This window comes from Oppia nitens, unplaced genomic scaffold, assembly GCF_028296485.1.
Source record: "Oppia nitens isolate AA-2021 unplaced genomic scaffold, nextdenovo-longstitch-racon4-pilon3 scaffold9_pilon_pilon_pilon, whole genome shotgun sequence".
Taxonomy (NCBI): Eukaryota; Metazoa; Arthropoda; class Arachnida; order Sarcoptiformes; family Oppiidae; genus Oppia; species Oppia nitens.
Genome location: NW_026533253.1, coordinates 1,674,013 through 1,698,056, shown reverse-complemented (window position 1 = coordinate 1,698,056; position 24,044 = coordinate 1,674,013). Strand labels below are relative to the sequence as shown.

Sequence of the window (24,044 nt, the reverse complement as noted above, 5' to 3'; positions counted from 1 at the left end):
CATTAATACTAATTCAATGTTTAATGATAAATATAAATAATTGAAAATTCAAATATAATTTTTAATTATATACTAAAATGTCATTACTTAATATCTCAAAATCAGTACAATTATTATTCATATTTACTTAATCTGACTAAACTTAATATAGATTTAATTTATAAAACTATTGATAATTAAGCTAATTTATTATCCACTTTAAAAATAATATACCATTTAAGTTAAAATATTTATTATAATTAAATAGAAAATATACAGAATAGTAAACAAAATAATATAATATATATATTTAAAGAAATTATTAGCAAATAATTATGGCTTAAGTGGCAAAAAATGTTATGTCATTTGCAGGCATTGCTATGAACTTGAAATTTGGTTTTTCACGGTTAAGGTTATATTACATGCATTTTAGTGTTTTTCGTAATCAATCGATATCTGAATAACGAAAGAAAGAGAGAATCACTTTTATGAATGAAAGGTAAAGTATATGTTATGTTTAGTTACGTCATAATAATAGTTATATATATATATATATACACTGTATATACAGGCAATCAATAGAGTGAACGGTTGGATACGGACTGTGATTAACTGTCTGCGCAAACACACCGACTCTCAAACATCTTTATCTTCTTCTTCTTCTTCTTCACTCTCTATTGTCGTATCCAAAGGGATGTCTATAATAGTGATGTCTTTTACGTCATGACAACTAAATTTCAAACAAAAAAACCATTTCATTTCTATATTGTTTACTAAATAATATAACGTTATATATATACTGTATTGCATAGTAAAGACATCAATAATTACTTACATTACTATTGCTAGTAATATATTTGACATCAAATTGAGTTGTTTGTATAGCTTTTAATAGTTTTATCACAACTGAAGCTAATTTTGAAATTACTATTAATAACCACAACATTTCCATTACCAGTGGTCGAGACTCAAGTAATTAATTTGTTTACACTTTTTGTGTGTTAAACAAATTATATATATATTTATATACTTTTATATAAATAAAATAAATTTTTATAAAAACAATCAATGGTTAAAACTTATAACATTCAAAATTCCTTTAAATATAACTTATATATTTGATAAATAAAATATATTCATTGACATATTTTATAAGTATTTAAATTTAAATAATAGAAATAATAAATTATTATTATTTGTACATAAAAAATTAATTAATTATTTATATATTATATATCACTCAATATAAATAACTTAAATTTCACTTTTTAACTTTGTTATTAATATTAAAATAAAATATTATTTTAGTTTATAAGAAAATTATAAATTTAGTTTTTCAAATTTAAATCTATGAATAAAAAATTAACATTTTTAAAACAATAATTTTTTATTAATTAAAAAATAATATTAATAAAACTTGATAATAATTACTTATTACTTAATTTAATAAATCAGTAATACAGTATATATTTTTAAAATAATTAATTTATTAGAATAATAGATAATTAGTATATAAGAATATTTTATAATTTAAATTGAGAATAATAATATAAATATATTTAATGTAGTAAACAATTGATACATATATTTATAAATATATATTGTATTAAAAACATCAACAAAACATATGTTTATTTTGTTTGTATTAATGGTATGTAATTTATATAATGAATTTACAGTATAGAAAGTTATGTAAAGTGTGATTAATTGGCAACATTTAAGCCAAATTATTTAAGTTTTAGCACAAAATACAAGAATTTAGTAATTATTTTGGTTTAATTTCAAAAATACATATATATTCATAAAATCTTTTTATATAAATACCACAGTTTTCTTAACATTTATTTCACAATCCGAGTCAAACACTATATACTAAAATATATTTTCAAAGTTAAAAATAGTATTTTGTCTATTAAAAAGTGAGAAAATATATTATAATATAGATATATAAACTGTTTTTTAGTGTAGTAATTCGTGTGTTTTAAAACAAATATCTATTTTGAAAATTAAAAATATTTCTTGAATAATTTTTTTTACTAATATTACATTAAGTTTAATTTGTTAATAGAATTGTATACAAGATTGTGTGATTAATTTTGATTTAAAACTTTTGTGTTATGTGAAAGTTTGACACATTTAATAATCAACAATTTGTCAAAAAAAATTTTGACACAATATTTTGTGCTTAAAATATATGTAAATAATAATAATATTAAATTTGAAAAATAGTAAATTTTAATTAATTGAAGTTTTACACCTAATATTAAATAACATATAATAAATAATAATTTTTTGCCTAAATAATTTTGAAAACATTAATATCAATTGTATCATATTTTAAATGTTAAATTGTATATTAATAGTTACATAATTATATAATTAAGTTTAATAATTATTATATTATTAGGAAGGCTGAGATTTTGTCTTTTTTGTGTATTATTATTTAATACTGTATAACAATTTTTCTTTTCAATAACATTAATAACAATAAGCACTATATGTGTTAAAATGCTAGCAAATAATTTGTTTATTGAAAACATAGCATTGTGTTGATGCCAATGGCACTGGTATGTTATTTGGCAGTGATGACCACTTGTATAGATATATACCATATATATATATATATATATATCTTTAATTCACAAAATATTTTTTTAACTAAATTTATTTGTTAAGAATTAATTGTAATACATAAAATAAAATAATTATTAATTTTATATTAAAACTTTCATAAAATTACCAAAAAAATAAAATAAATTATTTTGTTGTTGTTATTGTTATAAATAAAAATAATAAAATAAAACAATTTAAAACATATTAAGATACAATAATAAAAATAATAATATGAGAATTGTGGTCATAATTGGTTTAAAATATAATTGCATTTTTAGTTATTAATGTATTGTTTTTCAATATTTAGAATATTCTTAAAATCATCACTTTTATTGTCTTAACAAATGATTTTTATTTTTTATTTTTTGTTAAACAATATTATCTAATGATTATGTAAAATATATATTGTAAGAAAAAATGTATGAAATAATTATTTATATATAATATATTTGATTTTAACAAAATATAACATAATTGTAATGTTTGTCTCGTATTAATAGAGAGAGAGAGAGAGAGAGAGAGAGAGATTGAGACCAAAAAGACATGTAAAAGAATGTGAAAACAATGAAAAAGCAATTCATCTCTTATTTATTATAAGGCAGTAGTTGTGACGATAGTCATCGTGTATTCATTTGGATCGGTAGGCAAACCTGTTAGAGTACACGTTACCGGACACAGACTAGTGGATGATTGATGTTGTTGTTGTTGTTGTTGATGATGTAGTTGTTGTTGTGGTCCTAATTGTGCTCCTCTTTGATGGTGAGTTTGTGATGCGTGTGTTTGTAGGGTATGATGAATGCTTGTGATCGTTGATGTGGTAGATGTTTGTGACGACGACTGTGTGTGTTGTTGTTGTGACTGATTACCATTACTAGTGGTCGATTGTCCTCCAGTAGTACCACTGGACCTATTTGTGGCACCACTACTATTACCCGAACCACCAGTACGTGACTCGCGCTTTATTTTTTGTTTGAGATGAACTTTCGCGTGTCGTTTCTTTTCATCACTTCTGGCAAACTTTCGACCGCAGAGATCGCATGAAAATGGTTTCTCACCGGTATGTGTGCGCACATGAGTGGTCAAGTGGTCACTTCGAGAGAAGGATCGCATACATATGCGGCACTGAAATGGCTTTTGTCCCGTATGTATGCGTATATGTCGTGTCAGTTCATCGCTTCGGGAAAAGCGTCGGTCACAGGATTCTATTGGACAGGCGTAAGGCCTCTCGTGGACAGGTGTTTTAGACGGTCTATTGGGATATTTGCGTGATTTGACGGGAATCAATTTGATGGGAATCGGACTATTCTGGTAGGCCTGACTCAAGATCTCGTGTCCTTTACTTGTCGATTGATTGTATTCTGCGAGTGTAGCAGGTATTGCACCTGACGATGACTGGCCAGGGCTATTGATTGAACTATTGGATTGTATAGCACTGGCGGGTGATATACTGGCCGTGATTACATATGCAGTATCTGACACTGGCATGGGTTCCTGTTTCGGTACAATAGTAGCTAATTGTCCACTAAGAGTGCCGTAATCTACTGTTGATGTTTGGAGAGCTGGAGCTGAGGTTGTAAACGTTGACCACTGGTATTTCGGTTGTTGTGTTGATGTGGTTACACATTGAGTCCCTAATCGTCCAAATAAATCATCACTCAATGCTGTTGAAGAAGAAACCAATGGAGTGGCCACCAGTGCTGCCACTGCGGCGCCCACAACAGTATCTTGTGTGCAAATACCTGTGTTTTGACCGCTGGTATAAATAGGTTGTTGGCGTAGAGAGAAGCCGTCACTGAATTGACTGCCAAACAATGCTTCGGCTGTTGAATAGCCTATCTCTGCATTTTGATCAAAATCTGTGGCTAAACCAGTAATCAATTGTGGAGAATGTGGTTCAACGATACTCATCTGTTGTTGTAAACCACTATCTGTTTGACCAGAAATCTGGTGCGAAGATAGTTGAGTACTCGTCGATGACACCAACTGTTGCTGTTGTTGTGTCCCTAAGATATTGATCAATGGTGTATAAATGGATGACTTTTCTGTACAAAGCCACGATTGAACTGGTGTTGGCTGTGCTGACTGTGACATAGAGGCCGACGATGTCGTACAGACATTGGGTGCGCTTATTTGCGAGTAACCAGTGGTGCAAATGGTAGAGCCGGTCATTGTTTGGCCGCGATAGCTGAGTCCGCGTTGATTTGTGTTGACTGTATTTTGTTCTACCGGTGATGAGGTCGGGTACATAACGTTAGTACCACTGCCCTCACTCTTGTCTTGTTGGACGGGACCGGCAGCTTCGGCTTTAGTGTAAATAAATACAATTCAATTAGTTTAATCATTATTTGTTTTGTTTAATTAATTTCTAAACTTTAAGATTTTAATTTTTTTTAATTATCATTATTATTAATAATAATCAAGTTATCATAATACATGTTAACAATTTTATATATAATTATATTATTATAATATATATATACCGTATATATATATATATATAATCATTATAAATTAAATTAATAATAAATAAATAAAATATAATTAATTATTCGAATATATCAAAATGACAAATTTTATAAATAAATACTAAATTAATTTTTTATAATAATTTCTAACAATTTTTTGTTAACTTTGTTTTTTAATAGTCAAATTGTTTTATTTATAAATAATATGATAAAATAAAAATTATTGTTTTATATAACTGACAATAAGTGTATTATTATTTATCTGAATGACTGCCAAATATCTAATGTTATCTTTTCAACAAAATCTTTTTAGTTTTTTTTGGATAAATTATATCATATATGCAATATAAGTCAGTGAGTGTGTGTATGTGTGTGTGTGTGTGTGTGTTACTAATTTAATTATTAAATAAAAATATTAAATATACATTAATAGTATATTTAATTATATTTAAATCATTTATTACAATTTAACAGAAAAAACTGTTGACACCAAAAAACAAAACACCATTAAAAATAACAAAACAAATCTATAAAATTTTAGAATTGTAGAGTTGGTTCTGAATTTATTTAATCATTAATTAGTTATTATTTTAAATTATATTATTTAATTTAATATAACAATATTTAGTTTATATATACAGTTTAGTTGTCAAATCTATATTTACAGTACTAAAAGTTATATTAATATATTTAGTAAATTATTTAGTGATTATATATTCAACTATATGTAAAATAAAACTTAAGAATCTTGAAAATTTAAAACATTTTTTACAAGTATTTAAAAAGTTCATAAAATTTTAATCATTTTACAAAATTTCATTTATAATACCATAATATTGAATCAATATTATTGATAACAAGTTTATACACTATTGTTTGTACTATATATTTAATGATGTGTTTGTATGTATCTATTAAGATAATATACTTTAAATATTACGTAAACACTTGACATGAAATAATTTATTATAAATAAGTATATTTTTTAAAAGATTTTTACTTATTTATAAAAAGCAAAAACTGGCAAACATTCCTATTTTGAAAAGTTTAATATTCTTATGTGTGAAACAAATAAAAAGTTATTACTTAAGTAAAAATATATATAAACTTTCAGTTAAGACATCACATATTAATGTTGAAAATAGATTATATTGAGGTCATAACTAGTTGACTAACAATATATTTTAAATAAGTTGAACACTAGTAGCCTTAAAATGTTGTAAATAAACATCACTTGTGTATAAATCTTAAGTTAAAAAGTAATTCTCTCTCTCTTTCTCTCGTGTGTGTTGTCAATCACACATTTAAAATGAGTGAACAAAATATTGTTGATATATAAATTATCAATATATGATTTATATATATATATATATATATATCATATTAATAATATATTATTTGAAAAGCATTTTTATAAATAAAAAAACAAAATAAAAAACAAATTTATAGTCATTGACACTCATTAGACAATAATATATATATAATATTTTTGTAAAGTACATAAAAATTTCTGAAAATCCAATGTGTCGAACATAACTTATATGACTGACTCTGTTTGTATGCCTTTCAATCATAATCTAACACAACATCCCATTCCTCTATTGCTATCTCAATCCCCAAACAAATGTTTAGTGCTCTCAAAAAACTTTGTATTCGTTTTTTTTAGTGGTTTTGTCGTCAGTGGTGTTTCACATCTGTGTAATTCACTGATGATTTTACTGACATATAGCATACAAATACTAATAGATCTAAATTTATCGTTTGGTAGGCAATATAAATAGTAACTTTTGCTCTGAAAATTTTTTGTTAAATTTATTTAAATGAGAGAAAAAACAGTCAAACAAATATATATATTCTTCATTTTGCTTATAACATGTGATATAATAAGCCTTACAGTTGGCTCTATATGTTTCACAATTTTTTTGAAAGTTTTGTAACAAACTTAATGTTGATATATATATATACTGATGTCGTCCCATATTAGGCCACAGACCTGTTTTCTTAAGTCAAACTTTAAATATATAATATATATATAAAGTATTTAACTATAATTTTGTTTTCTATAAGTGCTGTGTTGTGTATATCAATATAAAAAGATAAATATTTTACTATTTAAAATTTAAAAGCAAATGTTTAGTCATTTTTTTTAAATAAATGTATTACTGTAATGGTTTAACAAAAATTCATTAAAAAAGTAATAGTATTGAACAACCACTTCATCTAAATATCTAACTTATGATATATAATGTATACTCTCTTTCTTTCTCTTTCTAATGTCTTTTCCAAGTAATATCTATTGATATACTGTATAACATAGTATATAAAGTTATTAATGAAAACCTGTATGTGAGCACAGGGTCATCTCATCTCTCACTTTTTCAATGTGTAATGCCTTAACTTCATTTGATTTGCCTTTTTATATTATATGGTACAGTAGAGTACATAATATTATTATATACACTAAATACCAGCCCTTCTCTCACTCTTAACATTTAAGTGTATTGCAATCCTCTAATCATACAAACTCATTGGCGCACAGGTGGCAAATCAATTATCATTTATTTGTCAAATTAGATATATTTCACTAAATTAGTTTACAAAACAATAATTGTTTAGCATTAATATATTGTTTTCAACTAAAATAAAGTGTTAATTAGTTTGAATTAATAGTCAAATTAGACAAAAATGCTGCACATGTTTATTAAATTAGGCGATATCTTGTTGTTGTTGTTATAGTGGGGCTCACATTGACAGTACATTTAGTAGCTTTTATAAGTACTAAAGCAACTAATCGGACAGGTATTGCATAATACCTGAACAGTGTTCTCCTATTTAGTATATTTAAAACATTTTTTTTTATTATACCGAACCATATGTTATATACATTATAATTATCATCAATGATAATCTCTAATTGTTAAAAAATTTTGATGTAATAAATTTTCTTAACTTAAAATATTAAAATTTTTTAAAAATAAAAACCATATAAAATAATATTTTAAGTATAAAAATATGAATAATAAAAAATGTTTGTATATTGAAAAAACATTTGACTAAAACTTAAGGTTTTTCTATATAAGGCAATACCTTTGCTCTTGAAATACATATATAATAAAAAGTATATAATATCTAACTGTGAAATAACAAAACAGCAATTTATAATTGCTATATATGTATGTCGTATTTAACATAAATGATATTTACTGTTATAGTTTGTTAAAAATCAATTATTTAAAGGTGTGTTAATAAACAAAATTTAAATAAATAAAAAATTTTTGAAGCATGTAATAAATTTAATGCTTAAATAATTAAAATAAAAATTAATAAAAACAAAAGTTTTAAAATATATATATAATACAAATTTATAAAATACTGTACAATATGTAATGTATTGTATTATTGTAAATATGACTATATTAATTTTTAAAAAATTATTTAATTAAATATGATTTAATTTTTAAATAATATAATATATAGTAAATAAAAAAGTACAGTATTTTATAATTTCAAATGGTTTATTGTATTAAATTTATTATTTGTTGTTATTTGTTGTTATCTTATATAAAGTAAGATAGTCTTGAAAAATCAAAGTTCATATAATACAAACAAACAAAAAGATAAATTGTTTTTGTTGTTGAATGTATAGTATATTTGCAACGATTTTATTCATTGATTATATAACGTATAGTGACGACAACATATCGATCCATTTGAGAGAAAGATTTTTACAAACAGTAACAAAATATTAGAGAGAGAGAGAGAGAGAGAGAGAGAGAGAGAAGAGAGAGAGAGAGAGAGAGATCAAAATAATAGTCTTTTTATAATTATAATTTTCACAGAAATGCTATATAGCAAATAAATATTATATCTAATTGTTATAATATATGGGTATATACTGTACAATAGTTAGTTATAATCACATAATAAATAAATTTAATTTTTTTATAAAATATATTTTTTATATTTTATAAAAAATATATAAGATATTAAAGTGAATGTAATTTAAAGCAATGTTAACATTTTATAACTAACAAGTAAGTAAAAACAACACATGTTTTAAAGTTATATAATTTTTAGTTGAGAAAACAATATTTGAATAGTCATTATAAAGAAAAATACAATAATATTACAAAAGCCTACCTGTGATGGGAAGCGCGTCAGGAATTGCAGTAACAATAGAGAAAAATGCCGACACATCGGCACTGGTAGACACCGGAGTATTAAGAGTGTCATCAATAAGTGATATATTAGTATTATCACCGGTAGCACTGCCGGGACTACCAGGTGTGCGTTCACCAGCAGTGGCCGGTTCATCACCCGATCTACTTATAGTATAGATAGACTCGGATCGAGAAGGAGATGGATTGTCATCAGATTCTTCGTGAAGTTTAAATGAATCAAAGCTGAGTGTATAATGTTGTGGTTCACTCAACTGAGCGATTGTGTCCAGACTTTCCATAATCATTGTGCTCTCTTGTAATGTATTGCCAACTCTTTCAGGAGTTTCGTTAGGTTTGTCTGAAGAAACCGTTACGAGAAATGGGTCGACAAATAGTGAAGAAGTTGTTGTGCGTATTGTCGAGTCAATAGTCTTACAATCTTCGGTCCAATCTTTTGATTTGGACAAACAAGTGCTCAAATCAGGCCTCTTATGGCCTCTCTTAGGATAATTCAATTGACTCAAAGTTAATACTTTACAAAATACTGAGTTTATTGTTGGCAACAACACTGTCGACAAATTTATCATCAAATTTGTAATTTTAGTCTTTCAATATTAATATTCACTAACATTTAAAAAAGATAACATTTGAATGAAAATATTGATTTTTCATACATTCATTCACAAAAAAATACTAGAGATTCATAAATGGATTTTATGCTTATCTAACAGTGAATGACTGTTACATAAATTTATATAATATTATATAATAACATCAATTATATGTCAGAAAACAACAGAATATTCTTGTAATAATATATATATTATATAATATCAATAATTACTGATTGAATGTTTGCCAAATAATAGGCAAAAAAATGTTACAAACAATTGAAAAACAGAATATTCTTGAAAAGTATGGAAACTAAGTGATGAAATTCTTGTGCGAAACACAATATGATACCAACTATCGGTGCCTCCGCACAGTTGGTCTTGTTATACAACTCTGGGTTACGTCAATACTACGTCTATTATTCTTATAGTCGGTGAGAGAGAGCACTGGTAGTCGAAGTGCGCATAACATCAGTCGTTAATAATTATTATGAATGAAGACCACAACCACTTCATACCATATATGGATCGCCGGAACTCAACCAACCAATGGCTGTCAAATAGTTACTACAACTCTAGTATTTTACGTCAAAATTACGTAAAATCGTCACTACTATGAGTTATACATATACTGTACTTAATACACATGTATATACAGTACATATAAACATTTATACATTATATATATATATATATATATACTGAAAGTACAGTACATGAGCGCAGATATGCCCGTACGCCGCGTGCGTATCTGTCCTCGTGGTGTTGCATATCGACTATTACTGCACTGAATATTACTGTATATTTTGTATACATATTTCCCAATGGATTTATGACACAATCCGTTATATAATATCATTTATAGAGTATAGCAAACGTTACAAACTATTTTTCAATAATATTTCATCGGAAATTTGCTAATAAAAATTCATAACAAATAAAAATTCAATATTTTTATAATAAATTATACTAAGAATTCTAAATAATACAAATTCCGATAAAAATACAATTTAATTTCATTGTTATATTTTTATGTTATATATTAAAATTGTTTATATTAGTCAAATATAATTACCTTTTAGTATTTAGACATACAGAACCACACACACACACACACACACACACACACACACATACACACACACATATATATATATATATATATATAACATAACATTGATAAATTTATATATACAACAAAATAATTATTAATGAATACAATATACAATATACTTGTATTATAAGTAAATATTAGTAATTAAGTGATCAAAACAATTGTAACAACTGGTCATTTAATTATTAATATATATATTTATATATTAATGTCAATATATTTGTCAAATCATGTTTATAACTACTAATATCTAAATAAATTTTTAACATTTGGTTGTATTTTCGTATATTGACCTTCAAATATAATTTGATTATTCTCTCACTCACTCACTCACTCACTCACTCACTCACTCACTCACTCACTCACTCACTCACTCACTCACTCACTCACTCACTCACTCACTCACTCACTCACTCACTCACTCACTCACTCACTCACTCACTCACTCACTCACTCACTCACTCACTCACTCACTCACTCACTCACTCACTCACTCACTCACTCACTCACTCACTCACTCACTCACTCACTCACTTATTCATTGATTCATTCAACAATATACAGTATCTCTACAATAAATAAGATGAAATACAAGTCAATTTATACAGAAAGCATATAAAACATACAATTTTATGGTTTAATATATTTCAAGTACAATATATACACAATAGTAATGTATGAATTGATTGTATGTATAAAGTGGTAGAACGGGCTCATCCTTAGTCCAAATAAGGATTACTTTATATATATATTATTTTCAATATATACGATATATTGTACAACAAATTAGTTTTTTTCAATTGTATTCACTACATGTCAGTCAAAATAAATATTTTCATAATAAGATTTTTAAAATTATTTGTTTTAAGTTATTTTTTAAATGTCAAAAAATTAATGAAAATGTTTATGAAAATAATAAAAATGATTATAACTTATAATTTATAAGTTAAAGTAAATGTTACATATATAATATATGTAATTATTAAACATTGTATGTATTTTACAATATGTATTGAGTGTTTATATAAAATAAATATTATTCAATTTTATTGTAAAATAATAATATCATTTTTAAAACAAATTATTCTTTAATATAGTTTAATTAAAATTATATTAATATTATTGATATAAATGGTTATGATTTGTATTAAATTATAAATATTTTAAATTAAAAATAAATATAAAAAAGATTAATTTTCATTTTATTTTATAATATTCAATTGTAATTTTGTAATTACAATGAATTATTTAATAAAATAATCAATAACATTATACAGTACAGTTATATGATGTACTAATGAAATACTGTATAATATTATTACTGTATATATATATTATAATTTATAGGCTAATATATTTTTTGCTATTTAATATTTCATTTATAAACTTTTATAAAACATTATGTATTTTTTTATAAAACAAAATTTCTAAATCTACATTAATAAATATTAGACAGAAATTCTTATTTATTGAAAATTTCTATCAAAATCAATGATTATATACAATAAGGTATAACTCTCTCTTTCTTTCTTCTCTCTCTCTCTTTCTCTCTAATATTTTCTTAGTAAAGTATATGTTGCTATGATATTGAATCGGATCGCATGGATAAGGGATATGCGCGCAAAATATAATCAATATAATCCTCACAAATATTATATAACTATGAATGAGGTAAACGGCATTTGCCACTGATCTTTGGCATTGACAATGAATTTACAGTGAAAACACTTGACAACAACCTTATACTACAGTTTGGGTTATATTGTATTTGTAAGTATATTCTGAGTACAGTATATAATAATAATAGTAAGTAATATACTGTCTATACATTATATTATGATATAACAAGTGATTGTATATAATGTAATTTTAAATATTTTAAAATGCATTAAACATTGCTTTATATTACATTTTCTATTAATATTAATGTAATAGGAATTTCAATAACATTTATATTTAAGTAACAATTAATTTATTTGACACAGTACAATTAATAATAAATAAAAAAATATACAAATGATCTATTTTATATTGTATTTTAATATACTAAATTTTAATAATTTAAGTAAAAAACAAATTAAACGTTAAACTATACTAGAAAATTAAAAAACAATAATATTCAAGAGAATAATAATAATAATGTAAACAGGATCTTTAAATTATTAAAAAATATCTAATAAATAAAATTAGTTAAAAAGGTGACACTTAGAGGCGTCAATGTATATCACTATTTCGTTATAACGTATTTTCACACTAACGACGCGTATTACGACATTTATTATATTTTATAATTAAATCATATTATTTCCGTAAATTATAATTTAAATATTTGTTCGACATTTAATTTATTAAAAAAAAATTATTAACAAATATTAATTATATATTTTAATTTTAAACAATACCGTACTTAGTGGTACTTCAATTTATTTATCAATGAAATGATAAAACAATTGAGAAAAATGCAATAATGTATTTAATGATAACTGTTTTTATGTCAATAACTATTTAATAACTATAAAATTCTTATCTTTTTAACGTTTCTCTCTCTCTCTTTTTCTTTCTTTATTTCTATATTTTTAGCATAATTTGTTGTTTCAATCGGAAAAAATAATATCAAATATTTTCATATTTCTATCAAAGAAAGTAATTCACAAAATACCTCATTATCTTTGTTTTATAACTTATATATCAATAATTTGTATGGTATTGTTGATTAAAATATCTATATTGAGTTTTATACACTTAAACGCATAATTAAATTATTTATCATTTTTATTGTGTTATCACTAGAATTGGCAAAAAAATAAAAATAATAGGAAAGTTTCTAAAAGAAATTTCTGTCTATGGAATCACCATGTTAATTTTGTTCTTTTGATATTTGTAATTTGGTAACAAGATATTATAAATACAAATAATAAATATATATTATTACTATTATTATTTTAATAAAAAATAATCCATTTTATTACATTAAACTAAAATCTTAAGTCTTTTTAATTATAAATAAAATTTTGTAAAAAATAATTATAATCAGATAAGTATAATATATTAATTTTATATATAGGGATCATATTGTACAATATTACAATAGCCTTATATATGGAGATCCCATAGTATAATATCAAAATAAAATTTCTAGAAAAATTTACTAGAAATATTTTCAGGAAAATTTATTAGAAAATTTCTATTTGCCAATCTCAGTATAAATAAGTTACATAATTAAAATGATTATATATTATTCTTATATACTTATGCTTTGAAAGTATTTTATCAAAAATTTTATTTATTATTTTTATATCATATTGTGTTAAGACATACGGAAACTAATGAGTAATTAACTTTTTAATAAGTTTATCAATATTTCCGGTAATATCTTATTAAATACTTTTGTTAACAATTTATTGATAATTTTTTATTTATTATATAGTAATTATTTAAATATATTTTCACTATGTTAAGTTTAAATAAATCTAAATACTTAAAAATTATTTACAAGATATCTTAATTTCATGCAAATATTTTATTTGAATGATTATTTATTAATTAAATTATTTGACAAATATAAAAATATTTTGATTTTATTTAATTTTGTTACAAATATATATATACAATATTTATATCAAAATTAAATTTAAAAAATTAAATATAAATTAAATAAATTGTAATAAAATTTAAAAAATCAATTACCTCTTTGAGCGAATAAAGAATAGGAGAGAATATTGACTGTTAAGGCGATTCCGAGTTTAAAATGTATTTTATAATATTATTTATAATTATTAATTAAATTTTGTTTTTTAAAAATAGCCACTTGGAAAAAAATTATTTAAATACTAAATTATAATTTTTTAACAATTTTATAAATTGATATATTTATAAAATATAATATATCATTCTAATAAAAACAAAAATATTAATGATGTAATAAATTATTATAATAAAATGTTTTATATATTTATAAATTGTAAACAATGTCAATATATTTTTAGAAAAACAATTTATTATCACAATATAATTTTGGTCATTTGTTGTATAATTATTATTATATTTATTAAGTATTATTATTTTAGTAGGCATTTAATAAATATGTCACAATTTTTTCTAGTTAGTTATTACAAACAAACAATGTATTATTATTAACAATAAATATTTATTTTTCACATTATTAAAAAATAAATATTAGTATAATGTTTTTTTATTAATTAAAGTCACGTGTTTGAACAAAATTGTATAATAATAATCTTTATTTAAAATTTAAATGTTTTTATTATTTTTCTAATAAACACATATTAAAACATACAGTATATTTATATATATATTATAAAAGTGTGTTATATAAAAATTTGTAATAAATTTATCTTTTTCTTGTTAAAACTCTATTTCATTTAATAAAAGTAATAAAAGTTAGTGACGGAAACACACAACAATGTGATAGATATAAAGTACAACATATAATTATATCGTATATTTAAAGATCTATATATATATATATAAACAATATTTTATTCTATATTGGATTTAATAATTTATTAAAATATGATTATTAACATAAAAAACTTTTAGAATAAAAATATTATTTTATAATGTAAACAATTTGTTTTTAAAAAATTAAAAATGAGTATATTATAAATAAAATAGACTTATCTTTTCAAAAAATTGTTTGGCATTGATATGTCGGACACAGAATATTCTGTTTAAATTTGTTTTCAAAAATACCTCAAATTAATATATTTGAGGCACAGGTAGAAGATTCTATCATTTAATGGCTCTCTGATAGTCAATCGTATGATACTAAAACTTATTTATCATTTAAATGACAATTTAATAACAATTTAGAGACGCTTTATATACTGTACAGAAACATTAATTGTAAATATAAAAAACAGATTTTACTTTTTAAAAATTTAGACTAAAAAAGTCAAAGTGTGAGGAGTGAGGAGTTGAATGATGTGATTCGTGGCAATCAATTTGTCAAATGATTTATTAGTTATTATATTATTTGTTTATATCATATAACTATTATCCATACCTGAGAGCATTTGAGCAAATGATATAATAGTAAAATAAAACGACATAAATGTCATGTCATTTTTCGGCTCATATCATATCTTTAAGTTTCATATGTCTGAGTATCTCAATCACGGTGTTTGACTGTCCTCTACTCACTCCTCCAATGCTTACTTTTCCTCTGATATTACTTGAAATTTGAATGAAATGACAAATACAGTGAAGTTGTAGTTTTTGTTACACAACAACACATGTCTTATAACGCAACGCATCGGCATTTAGATGAAGTGCCCGAACTATTGGTGTGTTGGCGTATATCCCAGCGATGCCTTTCTCGAGTACTTACAATGTATGTAATCAGACTAATCAGTATTAGTTTTGAAGCAAAGAGAGAGAGAGAGAGAGAGAGAGAGAGAGAGACAACACTAGAGTTGACAGTAAAATATAAGTGTTGTCAATAGCAATGGGTTTCATCCCACAACACCCCCGCACCCACACCTCATACACCATTGGATAAACATTTCATTCACCGATTTTCAAAATATACTCTTTCTTTAATCAGCTTTCAATAAATAACATTCAATCACTCACTCACTCACTCACTCACTCACCCCCTCGAGTATAATATGATTATAATATGAATCAATTTATTTTACATTTCTACTGATTTATAATCATTACATTATATTTATATAATATTTAATATTTAATATTCATTGAATTGTATGAAATTCAAGATTAATGTCTTTATCTATTAAATATAAATTAATTTGAATAAAGATTTGATATTTCTGGTGACCATTGATTATGAATATATTAAATGATTTTTATTAAATAGTTCATTAATATTAATATATAATATAGTAGTAATAACTAAATTAGTCACATAAAATAATAATTAAATATTAAAAATATGATATCATAGTATTAAATTTTGTGATTATCTCTTATCTATAAGTTAGACTAAAATTAATTAATTATAATATTTTTAGAAATTTTAACTACAAATTGTATTTTTATATGTATAAGTAGATACAGTAGATTAAATTAAGTGATACTAATTTTTAGACATAAGAGTAATTATACATTGAATGGTATATTAGGATTGACTCAATGAAAAACATATTGTTAATTTTACTATCATATACTGTATATTAATAATAATATAATGATAATATACAGTAGGTTTAATATTTCTTAATTTATTCTTATAAAAATTAATGAATAAATATTACTATTAATAACTGGTAAACTATAGACTTATTTTTATTTGTAGCATATTATAACATTTGTTATTACACATTATGTAAGATTAAGTATAAAACTAAACATTATAATGTAATTTGAGACTAATAAAGCAAATCAACTAAAGATATCAATTGAACATATCTTTAATTTACTGTGTATTTTACGTATAAATTACATCAAATAAATTATATATATATATATTGATGTATTAATAGTGATCTTCTTTAAATCTCTGGTTTTTAACAATATAAAAATATTAATAATTATTACCAATTAATAACATAATAAAGTTAATTCGTTTTTAAAATGTTTACAATATCTAAAAACATTTTCACAAAAAGCTTTAAAATATTTAGTTTTATATATTACTTATTATTTTACATATTATTCTAAATAATTATTAATTTTTATGTCTTTAGAAACAATTATTTGAAATAAATTTAAAAAATAAAAAATTTAATAGAGTTGTGGTAATATAATACATATTTATATAATAATACTAAAATTAAACTTATATATAAATATTCAATATGTAATTACAATGTATAAAAACAAATGATATAATATAATATTAAACCAAATTATAGATAAACAGTACATTTACCTATTTACGTCAGCATTGTTTTTATTAAAATATATATTTATAGTTTAAATAAATTGAAATATACTGTATTTTTATTTATGATTAGTTATTAAATTTATTATTAATATTATTTATAATTAATACTAATCAATTAAAAATTATTGTCTAGTATTTCCAGACGAACTCATGGACATAATTTTATATGTTATTAATTTTTTTAATTAATGATAGTTATATGTATTACTGAAAAAAATTTAATTAAAAAATATTTGCTAAAAATCACTATTTTCACTATTTAGTTATCTAAATTCTAGATAATCATTTATAATAGATAAACAAAAATAAAATAAAATATATTTATAAATAATTTGAATTAAATTTTTTTAATATAAAGAAAATCGTTAAAAATTAAATATTTGTAAATGATAAATTATAATTATGTTAATTATATTTCTAAAAAATAAGGTTAAGTTTACTCATTCATTCACAATTTTACGATAACCCAAATTTTCATTCATAAATTAGTTTTGAGTGCTCGTAAAGATAATAAAGTATTAAAGTAAAAGTATTAATACAGTATACTTTATATATAAAATATTATTTATATTTATTATAAGGAAAAATATATTACTAATAAATGAATATATTATACAAAATACTAATTAGAAACCATAAAAATATTGATGTGATCTATAAATGTAAAGATATACTAAAATTTTTATATACATATTAACAGTATATATATCGTTATAAACTTAATTAAAAGTCCAAACCGAAACAATTTAAATTATTATACATTTGTAATAACAAAATAATTTTTATTAAACAATGTCACAATTTAACAAAATGGTAACTAAAAATAACAAAAAAAAATGTGAAAATATTTGCTATTAAAATAGTATAAATAGTTTACAAAAAATTAGTTCTAATAAAAATAATTATTATAAACAATTATTAAGTTTGAAATTTAATGGGAATACTATACTAATACATCAAATAAAATAAATTTTAATTCATTAATTGACAAATATTTATAATAAAATTAAAGTCGATTTAATTTTCTAAAACACAAATATCTCTTAATTCAATAGAAGAGTTGTTCTCTCGATCAGCAGGTTTTGAGTTCAATCCTATTATAAGTTTATCATTTTTTTGTGTTACATTATATAAAATTTAATAATATAAACTATATAACAATTCTTATAATGTTAAAATGTTTAAAAAATAAGATATAATTTTAACAATTAAAAGTTATTTATTGAAATTTTTAAATTATCAATTATTGTTTTTTGTTTTTTTAAAATGTTCACTAAATTTAAAATCAAATAATAGAAAATTATTTATAAAAAGTTCATTTATTAAACTAAAATAAAGGTAGTGTTTGAAAAACTATTATTTTTTGAATTTTTAATTAGATTTAAATTTAATTCCACAACATTTATAAATGATAAAAACATATTAAATTATAATTTAAAACATCAATTAATTTATATATTCTAAAATCTAAGTAGAAATTAAATAAAAATTTTAATACAAAATAATTTATGATAAATAATTTATTTAAAATTTTATTTTTTGAAATAGTTCAGGATATTTTAACCTTTATTAATGTCAATCAATTAAAAAATGTACATTATTAATATGTCCATTTTAAAAATTTATATAGTTAATTTTGTTAAAAAATATAATCTTTTATATATTAAATAAAAAATATTTATATAAATTTTATTTTTTATTATTTTGTATAAACATTTACTTTGAAAACTATTTTAATTATATATAAATATTATATAAAAAAGTATTATAATTATATAAAAACTTGTAATTTATTTATAAAGAAAAATATTAATAAAAATCAGTCAAAATATCAAAAGTATACAACAATAATATATCATAATCTAATAGTCAATTACATATGACAGTGTGTTTGTATTATAAAAAACAAATGTTATGTTACGTAACATTTGATTTATAAAACATAAGATGAATATAATAAAAATGAATAAAAAAGAGCAAAACATAAATAATTGATTGATAAAAATATTATATTTTACTCGTTATTGTTGACAACATATACAACAGATAAATGACAAAATTTTTTATTACCCCAGAGATTATTACCGTTGACTTTAAGAGAGTTTCTCTATTGACTATTTTCAATGAGAGAGAGAGAGAGAGAGAGAGAGAGAGAGAGAGAGAGAGAGAGAGAGAGAGAGAGAGAGAGAGAGAGAGAGAGAGAGAGAGAGAGAGAGAGAGAGAGAGATGGATAACATATGGCACATAAAATTGATTTGATGAACAGGTATGCGCTATATGTTATGTTTGTCTACTATATACAGTATATAGTAATATAATTTCAAGTTTAAGGTCTTAAGTTCATTGAATAATATATGGATTGTAGTAAATGTCAAAGTTTAACATCAAAAATATTTTTTTGTTTTCAAATGTCTCCGTTTTCAGACTAACATAACAAACAACGATAAAAAATAAGATTCAAATCAATTGAGACAACAAACGGATAAACAATTTTTTCAGTTTATAATTGATAAACAAAAATAATACTTATAATTAAATAATTTTTATAATAAATTTCATTTATTAATACTTTTGATAGTATAATATTAACTAAATTTACATTTTTACATACTGTATATAACATAGTACTGTATTATTTATTGTGGTATTTTTACTAATTATTTAGACAATTAATTAAATGTATACAAAATAACATTATTTATAAAATTTAAATAAGTTTAAATTTTAAAAATCATATGTTTTGACAAAAACTAAAATTTAAAAGTATATGATTTCCTTATATGAATGTTTTAATTCATTTACTCCTTATATGAATTTTCAATAAATTATAAAGTTGTCATCATTTAGATATTTTAAATTATTATTATTATTTTAATGTATAATTAATTTATAAAAACAATAACAAATAATTACATTATAAAACATTTCTTACTAAACTACAAAAGTATTTATACATATCTAAAAATTTATTTAAAATATGTATTTTTGTAATTACTCTATTTATTACATAATATTATAGTACAGATTATTATTTAAATTATTTTAAAATTTTTAATCCTAACAATTTTTTATAATTTAAAATTATTAGTTTTGACTCTAATTATTTAAATAGCTAACTAAAAATATATTCTGTTTAATAATAATAATGATAAAATTATAAAAGTATTATTATTTTTTTAATAAAAAATCATATTAATAAATTTAAACTTTAAATTTAAATCAAAACAAATATTTCAATTTTAATTATTTTATTATATTTGAAAAATTTCAGGTTAAGTAATGTTGATTTGTTATATAAATTGTAAGCACATATCAAAATTACTTAAAAATAAATAAATATCTAAACATGACTATCAAACTATCAAACACTCAAAATGCTTCAAACATCTCAATACTGATTATTGTTGATAAGTATTTACTGTATTTATTCAAATACTTTTGTTATCATAAAAATTTAAAATCAATTATGAACTTGATTTATAAATATATATAATATTAAATAATTTATTTTAGATAATTATATTTACTGTAATTTGTCAATTCTTGGTAAATATTTTATATAATCATTTTTATATTATAATTTCAATAATATTTGATCAATTCAAATAAAATCAATTATTTAAAATTGTTTTTTAACTGATATAATAATGTTTGCCATATTTTTTACTATTGTTTATTATTATCATATTTATGTAATATTCGTGAGTTGCTATCATATGTTATCATATTAAAGAAATCTATCTTTTTATTTGTAACAATAATCGTCAAGTTTTAATAAAATACAATACAATATAATAGAATTTTAGTACTTTATTATTGTTAAACATAAACATATTATTATGAGTTTACACTATTATATCAATATTAAAATTTTGTATAAGTTGTAAAAATTTAATTAAAAAGAAATATAATATTTGAACAAATTATTTATTTGTAAAATTAAATAAAGTTCTTAACGACTATAGTTTTTTATAATGACATTATCTAATGAATAATATATTTAAATTTATTTTCAAAAGATATGGTGATCAACTTAAAATAATTAAAATAACCTTAATTTTAGTTTATATAATTTACATGTTGTATTGTAAAACTTTTAAATAAAATCTTTAATAGATTAAACATAATAATTATAATATTATACTAATAATAATTTATATATTTAATACTGTAATTTACTTTATATTGTTTTAGTTATAACATATAAGTTATGCTATGTTTGAAAATATGGGTGGCCTTACATTACAGTGCCATTTATTGTACTGAACTTACGCTACCAAATGTTAACTTATCCTATTTAGATAATTAAGATTTTCAAAGATAACAAAAAATAATCTAAAATATGTTTAAAATAAATATATATATTTAGAAAATTTTCTTAGATAATTATAGCATTATAAATATTTTATAATAATTATTATATTTTTGTTTGATATAAAAATGAAACTATAATATATAGATTTTATATAGTTTTTATTTATATTATAATAAAGTATTAAATTTTAAATAAACATCAAATTTATAAAATACCTACAATAAATAATAAAAAGTAAAATTTAAACTTTTAACTAATAATATTTTTATTTTATTTAAATTCTATATATTTTTAATAAATGAATTATATGCTTATTCATAATGAAAACAAGTTAGAAAGTGGCCCTGAATTCAGTCAATCAATTGATTTAAAGACCAGTGAAACCATTTTATAAACTGATTTTCTTATTTAAAATAACTATATTTTTTAATGAATAAAGAGAGCGTAGGAGTAATACATGTTTGGCATCACATTTGTAATACTTTACATTTTTATAAAAATAAAACTATTTAGAAATTATACAAATGTTACGAATTATAACATTTAATTTTTGTAATATTTATTAAACTATTTATTTAAATAATCATCAATATATGTATTTTTAAAAGTATTTCTAATAAACAAAATTCAATAACAACATTATATTATACAATTTAAATACCATAGAAGTTTATAATTTTAATTTTTTTATGTTTAGTTTATAAAATTATCAACAATTTTTTAATATATAGTTTCAATTTATAAGCCTTAATATAACTTAATAAATATTTCTGTTAATTCTAATAATATTATATTTAACAACAGTTTATATATACTGTAGAATAATTATTATCGTTACATATTAAAATTTTAAGTACTATTTTATCATCAAAAGAAAATGAAACACTTTAATAGTTTGAAAATACTTAATACTACAAATATTTTCAATTAAATAATCGATTATTTGGAAAAGTATCATAAGTATATGAGTTTTTTATTTATTTAAAAAATTAACATTAAATCATAATTTTTTAAAAATTAACTTAACTTAAAATCATATATATATATATATAAACTAATATATATATATATATATAACTTATATAAATTCAAATATTTTGAATATTTTACTTTGAGAGCATTTAACATAAATTTTAAATATATTAAATAAAATATTAAACCAAATTGATAATAATGACATGGATGACATACCTGATTTAGCTGATGGACCGGTAAACGGGTAGAACCAATACGTGGGAACATTATAATAGGGCGAAGAATGATTGTTGGAGTGTGTCATATGACTCGAGTTATGGTGATTGTGGTTATGTTGATTTGGATGTGGATGTGGATGTGGATGTGGATGCTGATGGTGGTGATGGTGGTGGTGATGACTGTGTGGTGGCATTATTTCAGGAGTTAGAGGTGGACTGGCTGTGGTCACTGATGGCAGTGGCGGCCATTCCCAGCCACGTTTGGACATCACTGTAGTGGCGCATCCATTGTGGTCTTGCATTACAACAAAAATCAGATTAATTTTAAGCATAAATATGATGCATGTTATGGGACACCGGCACTATCGGCAACCCATATGTCACACTTTCTGTTCAATTGTGGCATCAAATCAATTGGTTGTGACAAATGATAACACAATTATTAAAGATTTTAGTATCAAAAAAAGTTTCAAACTTAAAGCAAACTTAAATTTTCAAAAACATATCACAAATAATGATTATTACAATGTATAGCATGTATTGCATGCATTTTAATCATCAAATAATAGAATTACTATTTAAAGAATTGTTGGATAAATTAGTTGAAATTTATTTTTAATTAATTAATAGCTGACTTTGATTTTATAGCCAACAAATAGTTTTAACAATTTTATAACTATCAGTAATAGATTAAAACATTTTAATTGACATTATATGGCGTTT

At 21.7% G+C, this 24,044-nt stretch overlaps 1 protein-coding gene across 2 annotated transcripts; it reads right to left on the bottom strand.

Moving 5' to 3' along the window:
- Positions 1–3,103: 3,103 nt before the first annotated feature.
- Positions 3,104–23,555, bottom strand: LOC128964466 (early growth response protein 1-B-like). 2 transcript variants are annotated; one of them, XM_054311056.1, is made up of 2 exons: positions 23,320–23,555; positions 3,104–4,895 (listed from the first exon to the last, which is right to left on the bottom strand). In XM_054311056.1, the coding sequence occupies exons 1-2, from the start codon at positions 23,513–23,515 to the stop codon at positions 3,184–3,186; spliced, it is 1,908 nt and encodes a 635-aa protein (XP_054167031.1). In that variant the 5' UTR covers positions 23,516–23,555; the 3' UTR covers positions 3,104–3,183. The 2 variants fall into 2 exon arrangements, with proteins under 2 accessions (XP_054167031.1, XP_054167030.1); XM_054311055.1 differs by lacking the exon at positions 23,320–23,555 and adding an exon at positions 9,198–9,796.
- Positions 23,556–24,044: the final 489 nt, after the last annotated feature.